This window comes from Taudactylus pleione, unplaced genomic scaffold (assembly GCF_031769625.1).
Source record: "Taudactylus pleione unplaced genomic scaffold, aTauple2 ptg000018l, whole genome shotgun sequence".
NCBI classification, from domain to species: domain Eukaryota; kingdom Metazoa; phylum Chordata; class Amphibia; order Anura; family Myobatrachidae; genus Taudactylus; species Taudactylus pleione.
The window spans coordinates 5,844,588-5,860,787 of record NW_028284420.1 but is presented as its reverse complement, the minus strand read 5'-3'; the positions used below and the strand labels follow the sequence as shown (position 1 = coordinate 5,860,787).

General features: G+C 40.2%; 1 protein-coding gene across 3 annotated transcripts in view; it reads right to left on the bottom strand.

The window, feature by feature from the left end:
- STAT3 (signal transducer and activator of transcription 3) overlaps positions 1–16,200 on the bottom strand; it is a 133,812-nt gene that overhangs the window by 30,907 nt on the left and 86,705 nt on the right. For all 3 annotated transcript variants that reach the window (XM_088442455.1, XM_088442453.1, XM_088442456.1), the window contains 5 exons: positions 14,957–15,108; positions 12,949–13,107; positions 10,673–10,765; positions 3,513–3,572; positions 1,740–1,769 (listed from right to left, as the gene is read on the bottom strand). In XM_088442455.1, coding sequence (XP_088298581.1) covers positions 1,740–1,769; positions 3,513–3,572; positions 10,673–10,765; positions 12,949–13,107; positions 14,957–15,108 — 494 coding nt within the window. The remainder of the gene's footprint in view (positions 1–1,739; positions 1,770–3,512; positions 3,573–10,672; positions 10,766–12,948; positions 13,108–14,956; positions 15,109–16,200) is intronic.

The following is a 16,200-nucleotide window of genomic DNA, read 5'->3' as shown; positions in this document are numbered from 1 at the left end:
ACAGTGATTGTGGCAAAAGGTAGGGGGAAGGTAGAAATTAACCACAGCTCACACAAACAGAGAGCGAGCAACCTTCTACGGTACTGAACACTCCCTCCTTAACGCACTCCTAGATAACAGCTAGCAAACATACACATAGCAAGGCAGACATTTGGTGGGCTAAATCAATATTCATGAGCATGTAGTATATCAGTTCAATAGAAACTGAGGCACTCCATACTAATACCACTTTCACACATAAGCCAAAAACCTGGGTTTTTGCAGGTGGACGCACATCAACCAGAGTCCGGCTTATGTGGGAAAGTTCCGACCCGGGTTGACCTTGGTCACTATCAGGGTATTTCCCGGACTTGCAACCTGGTTCGACGAGCTGGCTTACGTGTGAAAGGTGCGACCAGGGTCTTGATGTCCCGGATGACGCCTAATAGAAAATCATTGGCCAGGGACAGTAGCACTTGGAAAGGACAATCTACAAGTGCACTGAAAGCTGGAAGACCTGGGTCCAGTGTGAAGGGTGACGACCTGGTAATAACCTGGGTCATACCCATGTGTAAAAGGGGTAGCTCCGGCTTCAACCCGTGCTCAGTGTCCCGAGTCCGGGCTGGGAGTTTAAGTCTGAAAGGGGTATAACAAGAATATTTGTTCAGACCACAGTCACCTCCAGGAAAAGGAGAAAAGGGGGACTAATTACAGGTACTATTTCTATTACTGGAATAAGCAATAAAATAATTGATAGGGGTCTCAAATACAAAATAAATGACAAACAGATAACACTCAGTAAGAGTCACACATCATGCCTCTGCAGTTGATACTTTATGTAAAGTTAGTTCATCTGCCCAACAGAATCATATTTGAATTTTGCACATGGCATGGACATTTTATAGGGCTTTAGAACAAACTATACTTCTATAGAACATAACTACAAATAGATTTATAATATTCTTGAATTATAATAGTACTAAAAAAGGTTATAAAACTATTGAGCAAAAGAGACTTAAATTAATATATCTCCATACTGTATAGCACAATCATAAAAAGGTCACCTAACGCATATGACAATGTACAAATTTGGGTAAACTATTTTCCCACTATAATAGTAACTTGTATATCAGCTATATATCCCAATTTTTATACTTGGAATGTATGCCCCTATCAGACAACAGCTGGCAGCTCTGGTCCAGCAATATATCTTATACAGATGTACCATTAAACACATCCTTTTTGCACCATATTGCATAAAACGCCTGGCGCAATAGAAACGCTCTGCCACATGTAGCGATTCCCATTCTTTGCTTTTTACTGTATTCTTGTCTTATTCACATGGTAGCTACATACAAATTTGTTTCTAGTGTACTAGGGGCTTATAATTCGTATTTTTGTTACAAAGGAATTGGTATAAAGGCGCAGTATAACTGTGTGTGGCGTGGGCAATATGGCCCTGATGCCTGACGTTTGCCTTTTTACCCACACTAGCAACTAAGTCGCACACATAAGCTACATGAAATACCGTAGACCGAATTTAGGGTACCCCTGCATTGTACTTTTGTCACATTAGTGATGCATTTTTTTGTGAAAATGTCTCCCGCTGGACAATTGGTGCAGCTAAGTTAAAGTCCTTGGTGCGCCAAACGAAGCTATTTGTCATAATTTGAGGATAGGTGTAACACACACATGTACACACACTTGTTTCTATTTGTTATTTATAGTAAACAGCAAAAATATCCAGATGCATCTCTTACCCTCTGAGTGCAGCAACATCACCCGAATCTCTGCAAAATATAACAGGAAGCTGCTTAGAGATTGCAGTTAGTAGCAGATTAACAGTAACTTTATTACCAGTACATCACAGAATTTCAAGGTACTTCTTGTTTTATATTCTACTAGCTGATGGACCTGGTTTCACCCGGGTAGACCTTAGATATTTACAGTTTCCATCTCACCTCTCCAGTAACACATTAATCCTTCTTGTCTATAGTAATGCATCCTCTCCCTCACTGCTATAGTAATACATTACCCTCCCTCACCTCTGTAGAATCACATTTCCCTCCTTCGCCTTGTTGTTACACATTCGACATACCCCTCCCTCACCTGTGTAGAAATATAATCCATCCCTCACACCTGTAGTAACACATTACTCACTCACCCCTGTAGTAACACATTCCCTTCCCTTAGCCCATAGTAACACATTTGAGATTTTCGTCCCTCACCTGCGTAGTAACACATTCCCTTTCCTCACCTGTGTAGTAACACATTCCCCTCTCACTGCTGTTGTAACACATTTTCCTCTCTCAACTCTGTAGTAACACATTCCCTTCCCTCACTATTCAAATAGGAGAGCCACACCAACTGCCAGTGATGATTGGCAGCACTTGGGATGACAGTTGGTGTTTGAATTGAACTGTGCTGTAGCCACAATGAGACAGTCAGTCAGGACATTGTACAGGTGGAGGAGACATTATAGCCCCTTTCATCACCTTAGGAGTCGAATTTAGAAAAATACCTTCTTAGTGGGTACCTACATTATGGAAGGAATAATCTCCCCGATATTTAGGCTACTTAACGGCCCCCTGTTGGGATCTTCGGCATCGGGAAGCTGCTGTTGGTCTTTGATCGCCAGCATCCGTCCGCCAGTAAATCATATGGACTCCCCAGGAGTTTTGATAGATCGATATGACATGCACTGAGGTAAAAGCCTGGGGAGGCACTGGCTAGTATCACAGCCAGATTTACAGATAGATATATGGGGGCATTATCCAAAGATGCAGCAGTATATAGTGCTAGAAATTTGGTGTTCTTTACTCCAAAGTAACTGATCCAAATAATTACTTTACCCCAATGCCAGCAAGAGAGTGTCAAATACCGACACGCTGTAACTATAGAGCGATGTATGAGCGGCATTCAGAGGTTTCAATAATACACACAACAACTGTCTTCCTGTGGTCAACGTTTCAATGTCAGAGCATTTACGAAAATGCTCTGACATTGAAACACTGACCACAGGAAGACAGTTGTTGTGTGTATTATTTAAACCTCTGAGCGCTGCTCATACATCACATCTACATCTCACATGCCCCATATTGTTGCCAGTGTTGCAGAAAGAGGGCTATAAGCAGATCAACCTATTTATGTACTTTGTAAGGCGATGCAGAACACTTGTGGCGCCACAGAAATAAACGATAATAATAATAATAATAATAATAATAAAATGGTCTGAGATCACTTCTTGCAAAAATGCTGGTACTAAAGCCAAAAGTTTATAGCAGGAGGGCAGAGGGCATATTTATTAATACTGTATAGTACAAATTACTGAAAAAGGTGACTATTTGGATAGAAAGTTATTACTACAAACCATGGAAATACTTGTTTTAACACATCCAAGAGCTTCAAAAATAAAGTAGATTTAAAAAAAACAAAAACAAAACACTACAATAGTGGAGTTTGCAGCCACCTATAACCCTCTTGACACATTACATATTTGTCCAATTCCCAGGATTCATACAATTCCCACTTACTTATCAATGCAGACTTTAATTTTCAGCTGGTAGTTAAGTTCAGGAAACTTGACAAGAAGTCTGTGAAGGTAAACATAATAAATTGGAACTGATGTATTATACACACAGATACACACAGTAAAAGCTATGTCAAAACCGAGAGACAGCAATAACTGGCCAGCTCACAAGAATTTTCAAATGACATTCAGAATTACAAGGCACATTTTGAACCAGTATTGGCCGGAAGCACTGTATAAGGGGCACTGCTGGCCGGGGGCACTGTATAAAGGGCACTGCCACTGGGGGACATTGCATAAGGGGCACCACTACAGGTGACATTAAGGTGCATATAAATGAATGTTCCCAGAGTGATTAAAAACAGTGGTGTTTTATGCTGACATGCCCCATTTTCAGTGGCCACGCCCATTTTCAGCACTTGCACATACTTGGGAGGGGGGGGGGGTGCTCAGTTTTTTAACTTGCCCTGGGCTCCAAATACCATAGTTACGCCACTGCTATGTACCTACCAGTGTTAAGTCCAAGCGATATATTTACGAAGCAGAAGCTGCCGAAGTAAGAATTTCAAGCTGCGCTACCATTAAGAACAAAGGGCCTGATCAGCTTTGCAAATAGAGGAAGATGTCTCACTCAACTGATAATCTTATTAAAACCATGCTGCACTGCAGGTGAGGCAGATTTAAAATGTGCAGAGAGATTTAGATTTGGGAGGGAAGTGTCCAAACTGACATCTAAATTGTAGAGTAATAATAAAGATGTGCAGTATTTGTGGGCTACATTCAAAAGCAGCCAGTATTTACCTCACATGCAAAAAAAATTATGTATTTACACCCCTTGCATTGCACCATGGAATGTCCAGGTTCACAGTCAAGTGCCAATTCTCACTCTATTCCCAAAGCTGAATTAGGCCCTAAAGTTCAGTGCGTTTTACACTTAATTTTAGTGCCAATTTAAATGTTCACCTCAAACCCGAAGAAAAAAAATGTGGTTTTTAATATAGCCCCAAATGTCAACATTTTTGTGGGTGAACAAAGTGCATTACAACAGCTTTATACGGTTCCTCATCAGCTAGATAATAAAATAAAACATGAAATGAAAAGCGTAGACAAATACTAAAAGCATTAATTAAAATAAGCCTTCCCCATTTAAACCACACTAAACATAAAATCAGTTCCTGAATACTAACTTACTGCTACACGTCCCTGTGTAACAATAATAAAAAACAAACAAAAAACAAACTATACTTTGTGTAAAGCTGGTTATGTTAACTAGAGGGTGACCCACAGGAATTATTACCACCTTGCCTTACTACCAGAGAGGGTGGATTGGGTGCAAGTTTTATTTAATTTAAAAATATATCAGTACAAGGGTTTCAAAACAAGCTTGCTGGCTGATTTTGCAGAGCCCTTGTTGACTGCATACACAAGCATGGATTGCCTCCCATATATTCATTGTTACATTTCTGCACTTAAAAATCTCTCAATGTTGTGATATTAAAATACTCTCAGAGTAGGAAGACTACTTTTTTCCCTGTCTGCAGTCTCTTATATTTGCCTGAACAAATTCCTTGAAACCAAATAGATTAAAAAAAAAAAAAAAAAAAGCACGCATAGGGCCATATTCAATTAGGAGCGAAAAGTCTTTTCGCCGTTTTTCAGAGGGATAAAGTATCGTCCTCGTGCCCGCGTATCCAATTCCAAATCGGCGAAAACGGGAGGCGGCAAATCTGCAACAGGTGAAAAAGTCCTGTCATTTTTGGGGACATCAGTCTGACACCCCGCAAAAATGCTGTGACATGGGGGTTCACTATGGGTACCCCCGAATAGCCCTGCTGAAGGTATTTGGGGTGTTTAAATAGGTGCAGTTTAGCGTCTTTGCATAAGGGGTGAAGAATAGCATTTAGAAAGGTTTTTTTATTAAAAATAAGTAGTCCCATCAAATTTGGGATACCTGAAAATGGCTGAAAGCATATTTTTAAGTGGCTAAAGTGAACTTTTAAAATACATGAAAAATCCACCTGCCGCAACAACCTGCAATAATAATAATAAAAAAATAAATAAAAAAAAAAAACACCTGGGGCATACTTGGAGACCCCCCCTGAGTCTATTTCGCTAGTTTAGACGTTTGTCCCCCAACTTTGTTTTTTTCACCCCCAATCGAAAGTACTTTTTTGGGGTATCCCGTGGTACTTTTTAAAAATATGTTTTGACACAGAATACCTTTGGGGGACTGTCCAAGGGGTGCAGGGTGGTTTTTGGAAGTTTGCACCCCAAGACACCAATTCTGCACTCTCTCTCTCTCTCGCCACCGGCGAAAAGCCTGAACAACTGGACATCGGCAAAAAAGTATCGGCGATAACGGCTTTTCACCGGCAATTGAATACGGCCCATAGTATTAGCAAGCGCATATAGTATTATAAATGAGGCACCATAGATGTACACTAGAACTGTTCTATATAAATACACAGTTAACGAAGCATCACAAAGCAGTGTATAATAGTATAGGGTATATAATTTATTTTCTCTATATATGGCGGCACAACATAGGTTTTATGGTTCCAAAACAGCAAGTGATTGATCATTGTGACCCCTCTGGGTATTTTAGTACATGGACCTACAATGTGAGGGAAATTAGGTGAAATAATCTTACTTACTGTTAAATCCTTTTCTCTGAATCCATCTGGGGGTTGCTTGTGGGGACCGTAGCAGCTGGCACTTAATTTAGGCTAGTATCACTTTAAGGGAGTAGCTCCTCCCCTCTGATATCCTCCCCACTGCAACCCATGGTCTTCAGTGTAACTTACAGATCAACCACAAACCACTAACGCACAAAAAACACTGAAGACCACGGGTTGTCCCCCAGAGCGGATGAAAGAGAAATTAAGGTTAAAAATGTATAGTCTATTACTCATTCGAGCAGATTGGTGCACTAAGATGTTCTCTATGGTATTTTCATATCTATACTAAGAAAACACCCGTGCACTGATGTAAAAAATGAAGAATGGTACAGTTTTAAATCAAGTAATTTTTTATGTACAGTATATAAACACATTGATTAACTCACATATAATCGAATTCATTGACCGGCCAACAAAAATAACAAATTGAACATTACATATAGAAAAACTCCATGGTTTCAATAAAAAATATTATACATTTAATACTTAAAATGAATACTTAATCTAGTTCCAAGCTATTATTGTGGTTGAAGGAGGTGAATATATAAATTTGATGTCTCAATAGCAAGTATGTTCTGTATCCACACCCAGTTTGCAGTTTTTGATATAATTAATATGTCCTCTTATGAGAGAATACGTATGAAATCTCTCATCTGGTAAACTGCTACCGCAGTCAGTTAGGATGTAGTTGCCCATTAAATTGGCTCCATATTATCCAGACAATATTTGTATACACAAGTGGTAGCTCCGAAACAGCCAAAAATGCTTGAACACATGCACAATGGCCAGCACTCCTCCTCTGGAGACCCACACTATGTCTCTAAGGTAGTCGTGAGAGACAGGGGAGGGAGATGTATTTTCTCCTACAGGAGACTTCTTAATCAATACTGGTCAAGCTGTAGTGTCCTTGTTGTAGGTATTAGTACAATCCCAACCTCGTGGGCTGTTTTGTATCCAAAAGTGGCAATGTGAGCGCGTAGCTCTGGAGCTCTAGAAGTATGCGGTGAACGGGTGGATGTCACAGACTGTATCCTGGAGTCCAAAAAGAGAAACCACTGACGCGTTTCGCACCTTCAATGGGGGCTTTTTCAAAGAGTGGTATAGATCTCTATAAGGGCCCTGTTTATAGCAGCAAACAATTCTCTTATTTTATATTTAATGAATATGAGCTATTAAAGGAAAGATGTATGGTGTTTTGATTGGTATATTATATATATATATATATATATATATATACATATACACACACACACATACACACGTACCCGTGCGCTGATCACTTTAAAGCTGTCCTTATATAAAGTCTCAATAGTCCAGCAAAAAGATCCTCCACAATATCCGTGGGTATGTAGCACTCAGGTCCTGTATTTATAGACCGCAGCTCCCCTTCAAATTACCCTGGATTGAAATGGGAACAAATGATCTAGTATAGAAAGAGAAGGAGGAAGGGGGCGCTATATCGTGCATGAATCAATTTATTACAGACATATATATCCACGTCTCCAAACACAAGAACACATTAGTGTGTGGCCTGACTGATGCAGTGTGCTCACCCTCTAGCGTCCTCCTCGTTGGTGAGAAGCTCCGGAGGTTCAACCGATCGCGATACTAAACGGGTTCATTGAGCGGTGTGGAGACAGAGGAGACTAGCAGCCGGGACGGAGTTCTGCCATATGGGTGCAGTAAATGTCATGTGGTATCCAGCCCACAGTGTGTATTAAATTGGTACGAGTCCATCTTCTTGTGTATGGAGACGTGGATATATAGGTCTGTAATAAATTGATTCAAGCACGATATAGTGCCCCCTTCCTTCTTCTCTTTCTATACTAAAATACTATATATATATATATATATATATATATATATATATATATATATATTTATATGTTCATGCGCTATGCTTATAGATGTAATATTTATGACATTGATTTTTGAAAAAGCTGCGGATGTTTGTTTTATGTATTATAAATCAAGGATTCTTTCTACTTGACTTTTATAATGTTAAATGCAGAATAAACATATACCTTTTGAATTCTTACCATTGGAAATATATTCATGTTACACAAGTTCCATTGAGAATAGACTAGGATGTTGGAGGTGATTCAGGAGCTAAATTCCAACAGGTGTTAATTCTTTTATTGGTGTAATCACTTCCAATATTGTTGTTTGCTGCTATAAAAAGGGTCTTTATAGAGATCTATACCACTCTTTGAAAAGCCCCCATTGAAGGTGCAAAACGCATCAGTGGTTTCTCTCTTTGGACTCCAGGATACAGTCTGACATCCACCTGTTCACCACATACTTGTAGAGATCCGAAGCAACGCACTCACAGTAGAGATATGCGGTTCAGTTTTACTCGGATATGTTCGGATCTTAAAAACTGCATCATATTGGCTATCCGGCTGTAACGTGTTTTGGAAAGCCAATAAGGAGAAAACCGAACTAATCCAAACTTACGATAATTTGGCGATAACAACTGAGTAAAACCGAACTCGCACATCTATAGCTCACACTGTCACTTTTGGATACAAAACAGCCCATGAGGTCGAGATTGCACTAATGCCTACAACAAGGACACTGTAGCCTGACAGGTACCGATTAAGATGTCACAAAGACAAGCAGTAACAATACTGATGGAGCGCTAATTGGGAGTATATTCCATACAATACTGAAGAGCAGCTGTATATAAGAGGGCAATCAGTCCTCAGTATAGAAAAGCCATAAAAACAACAAGATAACAGCGCTCAAATATTAAAATATTTAATAGCTAATAAGTAGCATATAGATACATTCAATACATAGAATAAAAAACAAAGGTTTGATAAAGCTGTGGTTTTGACACAGCAAAACGCATCAGGGATTGGTTGCCTATTCTCCACCATTCTTCTCAACCAAGGAGCGCTATCCATTTGGTATCCAGCGTGCTTTCCAGCTGTACCAGCAACTGCCATACCTTTGCCCAGGGGACCGAATCCATGCAAAAGCCTGCCAGCATTGCTAACTAGGACCCCAGCTTAATATTGGACACTGGACTTAGTAATTATTTGGTCTGGACTATACAATAACAGCACATTACTTTACCACAATTGGATTAAAAATATGCCTCCGAGCATTCACGGATGAGATTTATGATTGGTGGATTATCACTTTTAAACGGTTTTTGATTCTATGTATTGAAGTATCTATATGCTTCTTATTAGCTATTAAATATTTTAATATTCGAGCGCTGTTATCTTGTTGTTTTATACTGATTAAAGATGTCTCCTGTCAGAGAAAATACATCTCCCTCTCCTCACATTAGTGTCATATCAATTGGATTAAACAGCCCCCCAATAGCGATTCCATTGGACATTGAATTTTATGCTCCCAAGATATAGGGTATGTTTATATGCTATGTTTTGTATATTTTATGTTCAACAATATTATGAAATAAATGTGATATAAATTGCACACATATCTGTGTTTTAATCATATACAGCAACTTAATTCAGCGCCGGTATACACTTTTGTACATATTCTATATTTCGTTGGGGCTGACAACCCCTACTGGCTGCTTTAAATAACAGCGCATTGGATCATTTTTTATATCTCCCTCTCCTCGCCTGTCTCTCATGACTACCTTAGAGAAGTAGTGTGGATCTCCAGAGGAGGCGTGTTGGCCGTCGTGCATGTGTTCAAGCATTTTTGGCTGTTACGGAGCTACCACTTGTGTATACACATATTGAGTCTGGATAATATGGAGCCAATTTAACCGGCAACTACATCCTAACCGACTGCGGCAGCAGTTTATCAGATGAGAGATCTCATACGTATTCTCTCATAAGAGGACATATTAATTATATCAAAAAGCGGCAAACTGGGTGCGGATATAGAACTTGCTTGCTATTGAGACATCAAATTTATATAATCACCTCTCCAACTACAATAAAAGCTTGGAACTAGATTATGAATTAATTTTAAGTATTTAATGTGTGTAATATTTTTTTATTGAAACCATGGAGTTTTTCTATATGTAATGTTCATTTTGTCATTTTTGTTGGCCGGTCAATGAATTAGATTATATGCGAGTTAAACAATTTGTTTATATACATAAAAAAATTACTTAATATATAACAGATTGTACCATTCTTCATTTTTTACATCAGCGCACGGGTGTTTTCTTAGTGTTTCTCTGCGGGACACCTGGGTGTACTTATATATGTGCAACCACAAGCACATTGACTCTTTGCTGCTGGAGTGATAATTTCTAGCCATTATTTCTAATGTGATTTAACATACCATTAGCGCCAGGTTTCCTTCGGTATCATTTTCATATCTATAACATGGACATTTAAATACTATGAATATATAAGAAGCCTGTCATTTTGTTATGTGTTCCATAGGTTCATTATGCTTTCTAAAAAAAGAATATAATTGCTATCACAGAATAAAATTCTTTAACATTGAAAAAGGCCCTCTTTATGCTCACATTATTGCATGAACCAACCTGACTTTGGTAGTGAATTGTACTCCTGTCTTGATCACCAGGGGGCGGTCTGGGTGCATTGGCATGCATGGCTGCCGCTCTACCTCAAAGGCGCTGGGTGGGAGGAGAGAAAAAAAAAAAAACCATGATATTATAACACTCTCTCCCTTCCTTATATGAATGGCTGTGTCATGCACTTGGAAACATGGAAGAAAGTATGACAGACCAACTCACGCCTCTCAGCACCCCACAGATTCATGAAGTCCTGTATGGCAGGGGTTTTCAACTTGTGGCCCTCCAGCTGCTGTGGAACTGCACATCCAAGCATGCCCTGCCACAGTTTTAGATTGCACTAATAACAAAACTGTGGCAGGGTATGCTGGGATGTGTAGTTCTATAGCAGCTGGAGGGCCGCATGTTAAATACCCCTGCCAGAGAGGAACATTCTGTCAAATCCTCTCAGGGTCTATAGCTGCTGACTACACAGGAACAATTTAAAACGAGATACAGGGATGGAAGTAGGCACTTAAAGAAAAAAACGTAAATGTTTTATGTCTTACCAAGTCATCATAAATTACTGCTAGCCTTGCAGACACAGTACTCACTTTTAATATGGCAGATAGTTCTGTATCCATGAAGATCTCTTTTCCACATATTACCATGACGACATATCACATGTGTTTATGCATCTACTGTAGGATTTGTTTATATTGCTTAGGTATTAATGTCATGTATATTAAGAAAACAATTGTTCATTATATGGAGCATTTTCAGCCATACAGTAAAATGTATAAACGCAAACCTTTTCAGCATACAATTAAATATACTTTTCTTTGCGTAACCAACTCTCTGTTGAAATCTTACATGTCAACAGGTTAACATGGAATTAGCTACTGCACTTTTGGGTGTTGAGGAAGAACATATGCAACGCATATACAAGTTCAAGATCAGGGAGTATTGTTAAATTCTCTGACAATCACACAAACACACTTCCTGTCCTTTATTTGTAGGTTTCCGTCCTTTTACAGACGGAAGCCCAAATACATCAGTTTTTTCTTGTGTGCACACTAATGGCAGCTAGCTTCAGCAGCGATGCACAGCATAGACTTGCACTGAGAAAATTCTGCATCCTCTACACAAAATATTGCAAAGTATGAATTGCCATGCAAGCTGACTATATATGGTGACCATGAGAATAAAATGTGTTTCAATGATATACATTAAAGAATTGCTATTATAACACTATCAAATTAGAAGACTTGCATCAATGAAAGCCACAGGCAGTGCTCTACGACAAGCCACCAATGATAAGAACCTGAAAGGGTTATGGAAATTAGAAAGCGTTGGCAACTAAGCCCAAATATTGTACTAATTAAGCAATGTCTTCATAAAAAAAAAAAAAGTATAGGGACAACACAGAATTAAGCATTGGAGTCAAAAGTGGTGTGTGTGTCTGTGTGTGTGTGTGTCTGTGTGTGTGTGTGTCTGTGTGTGTGTGTGTGTGTGTGTCTGTGTGTGTGTGTGTGTGTCTGTGTGTGTGTGTGTCTGTGTGTGTGTGTGTCTGTGTGTGTGTGTGTCTGTGTGTGTGTCTGTGTGTGTGTGTCTGTGTGTGTCTGTGTGTGTGTGTGTGTCTGTGTGTGTGTGTGTGTCTGTGTGTGTCTGTGTGTGTGTGTGTGTCTGTGTGTGTGTGTCTGTGTGTCTGTGTGTGTGTGTCTGTTTTCTCCAGTTACTCTGGTTTTCACTTACACTTCAAATCATACTGGTGGGTTATATGGTTGCTTTCAAGTTACACCAGTGTGTTTATTGCACAGGATAGGGACTGAGATGAATGACATTGTCTGTATAGTGTGCATTAGTGATGGCACTATATAAATAAAACTAATAAAATGATCTCTAGAAACGAATGGGGGACAGTTGCACAACACTTAAGGGGGGTATCCACTAGACGATAAAGTTGAACGATAACGATAAAATCGTTCGATAATCGTTTGAAAATTTGGTCTTTTAGACATCTATCATCGTTCAAACATGCTGGATAACCTGACGATATCGTCAGGTTCAGCATGTTTGCAGATGATTGATTGTGCCTGCACTGAACGACATATCGTTCAGTGTGGGCACCCTGCAGTGTAGTGAACGACTGAACGATAACGATATCGTTCAGTCTTTTCACTGTCGGGTAGTGGATACCCTCCTTTAGACAAATGTGTAGCATAACCCCACCTGCATGGTTCTATAACCTCCTCTCTCATCACCCCAGTTCGATAATGCACACTGTTCATCAACATACCACACACCTCTTCATGAGATTCCTAAATAGTTCCACAATCCGCTCCTCTAGCATGGGCCGGTGCTGAATGATGGGGTCTCCTTTGTAGGACACCTTTTGCTGCAATTCCTCAAGCTTCTTTATCTGCTGACGGGTCTGCAGCTGAGACTCAGCCAGAGACGTTATCCTGCAGAAAAAAAAAAAAGAGCAACCTCCGATCAGCAAACACATTCAACAATGCAGACCAGAGAGCATGATCATATAAATGTATAATATAAAGTTAACACCAAACAGGAGCCAGAAGAAAATTACATCACACATTTGTTGAAGGAGTTATGCTGCCCATACATGGTGCGATATAGCAACCAATCTGACTGATTGGTACGATATAGCTGCTATAATCGTACAGTGTGTGGGCATATCATCGGCCAGTGCGCACTCCCGTGGGGTCGTACATTGCACCTCCAGAACTTACTGCATGTTCAGTTGATCTGGGGATGCGATGTACGTTCCAATGCAGCGCTATGCGGGCAGGGGAGGGGGGGTGCCGGCCGGCCACCCGATCGCTCTGTGTGTGGGGACCACCCAAAATGTCGGCCGTCGGATCGCAAGTCGCATATCGCACCGTGTATGGGGGCCTTTAGTCAATAAATCTGTTAAATTTATTGTGTTGCAAAAAAAGCTATTTTGCAATACATGATCTCAAAATAATAAATATTAAAGTGAGAAATTTAACAATTGTTGCACAGGGCCTTTACTATTTGTAATTAAAAGGTGATGCCTCTCAAATAAAACCCAACAGTAGTTTTCATTTTCATATAAAAATGAATGTGATTTTGCAGTAAGCTACAGACTGCTACTGTTTTAAAATCAAAGACAACTATAGGAAAAATGTTTTCCAATAGGCTATAAACTCGGTAAAAGCAATTCTTAGGGAAGAATTCAATTAGCCACAGGACTTTTAGCTCCTGGGTTAAGTGCCCTGAGCAATAATATTCTGTAGTAAGCGCCATATCCTGCGGTAAGCCCACCGGCTAATGTGCGGTAAGGTACAGATTCCGTGTTATGTGCCCGGAGCTATGCCATTACCACAAGCAGTAAGTCCATAACTAGCCCTGAGGGTGCACTTAATGAGGTTCTCTGTTTGCGCCCTCCTGAGGTGGAAACAGAAATCCACTTTAAGTGCACCCTCTAGACTTACCGCACACAGTAATTGAATAGCTCCAGGCTCTTAAATCAAGAGTTAAAAGTGTGCGGCTAACTGAATTCCCCCTTTTAATGTACATGTGGGGTTAACTATGCATCAAATAGAAATTATACAAGCAGTCTTAGTTGTATACATGTGTCAGCCATCCATACTTTCAAAAGGTATTTCTGATAAAATTTAAGATCCTAACAAAACAAACAATATTGGGTCACATATATAGTTAATTGAGGGTGGAATGTGCCAGTGGGTACCCCAGTCCTCAAAAGATATAGCTAGTTTGGAAAGGCATCCTTGGTATTATGTGATCCATTTACAGCATTGTTTGGGGAGGCACCCATTGGGTGTCACATGTAGCTTTTGGGGGACCCGGTCCACAAGTGGGATTAGCTGGCCCAATATTGATATGCACACTGATCAAAGTTAGGATCACACAGTATTAGTGGAAGCACATTCAAAAGTGGCAGATGATGTATAGACATATTCGCAAATATATGTAACCGAGATTCATTGTTATCATGGTTTTAAAAGCAGCCATTAAATTGGGTATGTTGTGCTGTCTAAAAGCAGAAGACCGTAGGATCCTATTTTTTATTTTATTTAATTCTTGGGGGTCAATTCTATTAGGTGCGATGATCTCGTATGTGGTAGTCATCGCAGCAGCCTGGATTCGCCCAATATTGTTCGCAGCCCTATAGGGCTCCGAGCAAATTTATGCAAATCTAGGCTCAGGAAGCGAAGGGTACGAGATGCGGTGCCGTTGCAACGGCACATCGCACCTAATTTGATTGACCCTTTGGACTTCTCTTTTTGTGCGTACTGTTCCTCTCACCAGTTCTCCAGTCGGTCGAGGCAGATATTCGGTGGTCCCCCAATGCAAGCAATCTGTTGTCTTCTCTTCCAGTCTGCCAGCTCCTCATCTGTTAAAGTCTTTTGGACATATTCCATGGCAGAAAGGAGACCAGCCAGATCACCAATTATGGTCTGCCGAAAACACAATAAATTATCTCTGTAGTTATCATCATGACACCAATCCCATCAATTATGGCAATGGTCTTTAGTGCTGCTCTTACAAAAGTTATGCACTAAGAAAAAGGGGATTTTAGACCTTACCTGTTGTTTCCCCCATGGACTTCAGAGAGAAGGATTCAAGGAACCATGGGTATAGAGTGGAGCAGGGTGAGCCTGGGTACTAAACTAATCTTTTTTAACCAGCACCACAGGCTCCCTCTCCCCTATACCCTGCCCCCTCAACCAGAGGTACAAGCACAAGGAGAAGAGGAGAAGGAAGACCAGCACACACAATCACACAATGAATGATCTCAATCACACAGTCACCGAGAGAGAAGAGAGCCAGAATAGACAAGAAGAAAAAACCCCACCAGACCAGGTGTGTCAGCGTGGGCACCCAGTGTCAACCATGGACTCCAGAGAAAAGGATTTAACAGGCAAGGACAAAAAAAAAATCCCCTTTACTCCATCATCCGTAGAGGACACTGGGAACCATGGGACATCCCAAAGCAGTCCATCTAAGGGAGGGGATACTCCTGTGTTGCGCTCAATACTCCACACCCGAACCAAGCATCCAAGAATGCAAAGGAATCAAACCAACATAACATAATTTGATGAAAGTGTGGGCGGAAGACCATATGGCCGCCCTGCAAAGCTGCTCAGCACATGCGCCATGACTAGCCGTCCACAGTTCCCACCGACTTGCTGGAATAAGTACACACAGACTGGTTTTTCCGCCAAAATCCACAAGACAAAATATCTGCACAAACCATAAATCACAAAGTTCCTCCCCTTTTATCTAGGTCTAATGTAATTTCTAATACAAGAGGTGCTCCCAGGAATATAGTTAACCAAACTCAAATCAAAAAAGAAAAAAGTATTCCCAATATGGGGCCACTCACGAACCAATTATCTTCTATAATTTCGTTATAAGAAAGTTAAATGCTTACTACTAGTCACCCTAAATAATAGTAGAGATAAATTGGAACCAGTCTCAATATTTATGTCCATCCAGGACAATAGGAGAGAGAAATATATAATTACAAATAGGGTGCTAATAATGTA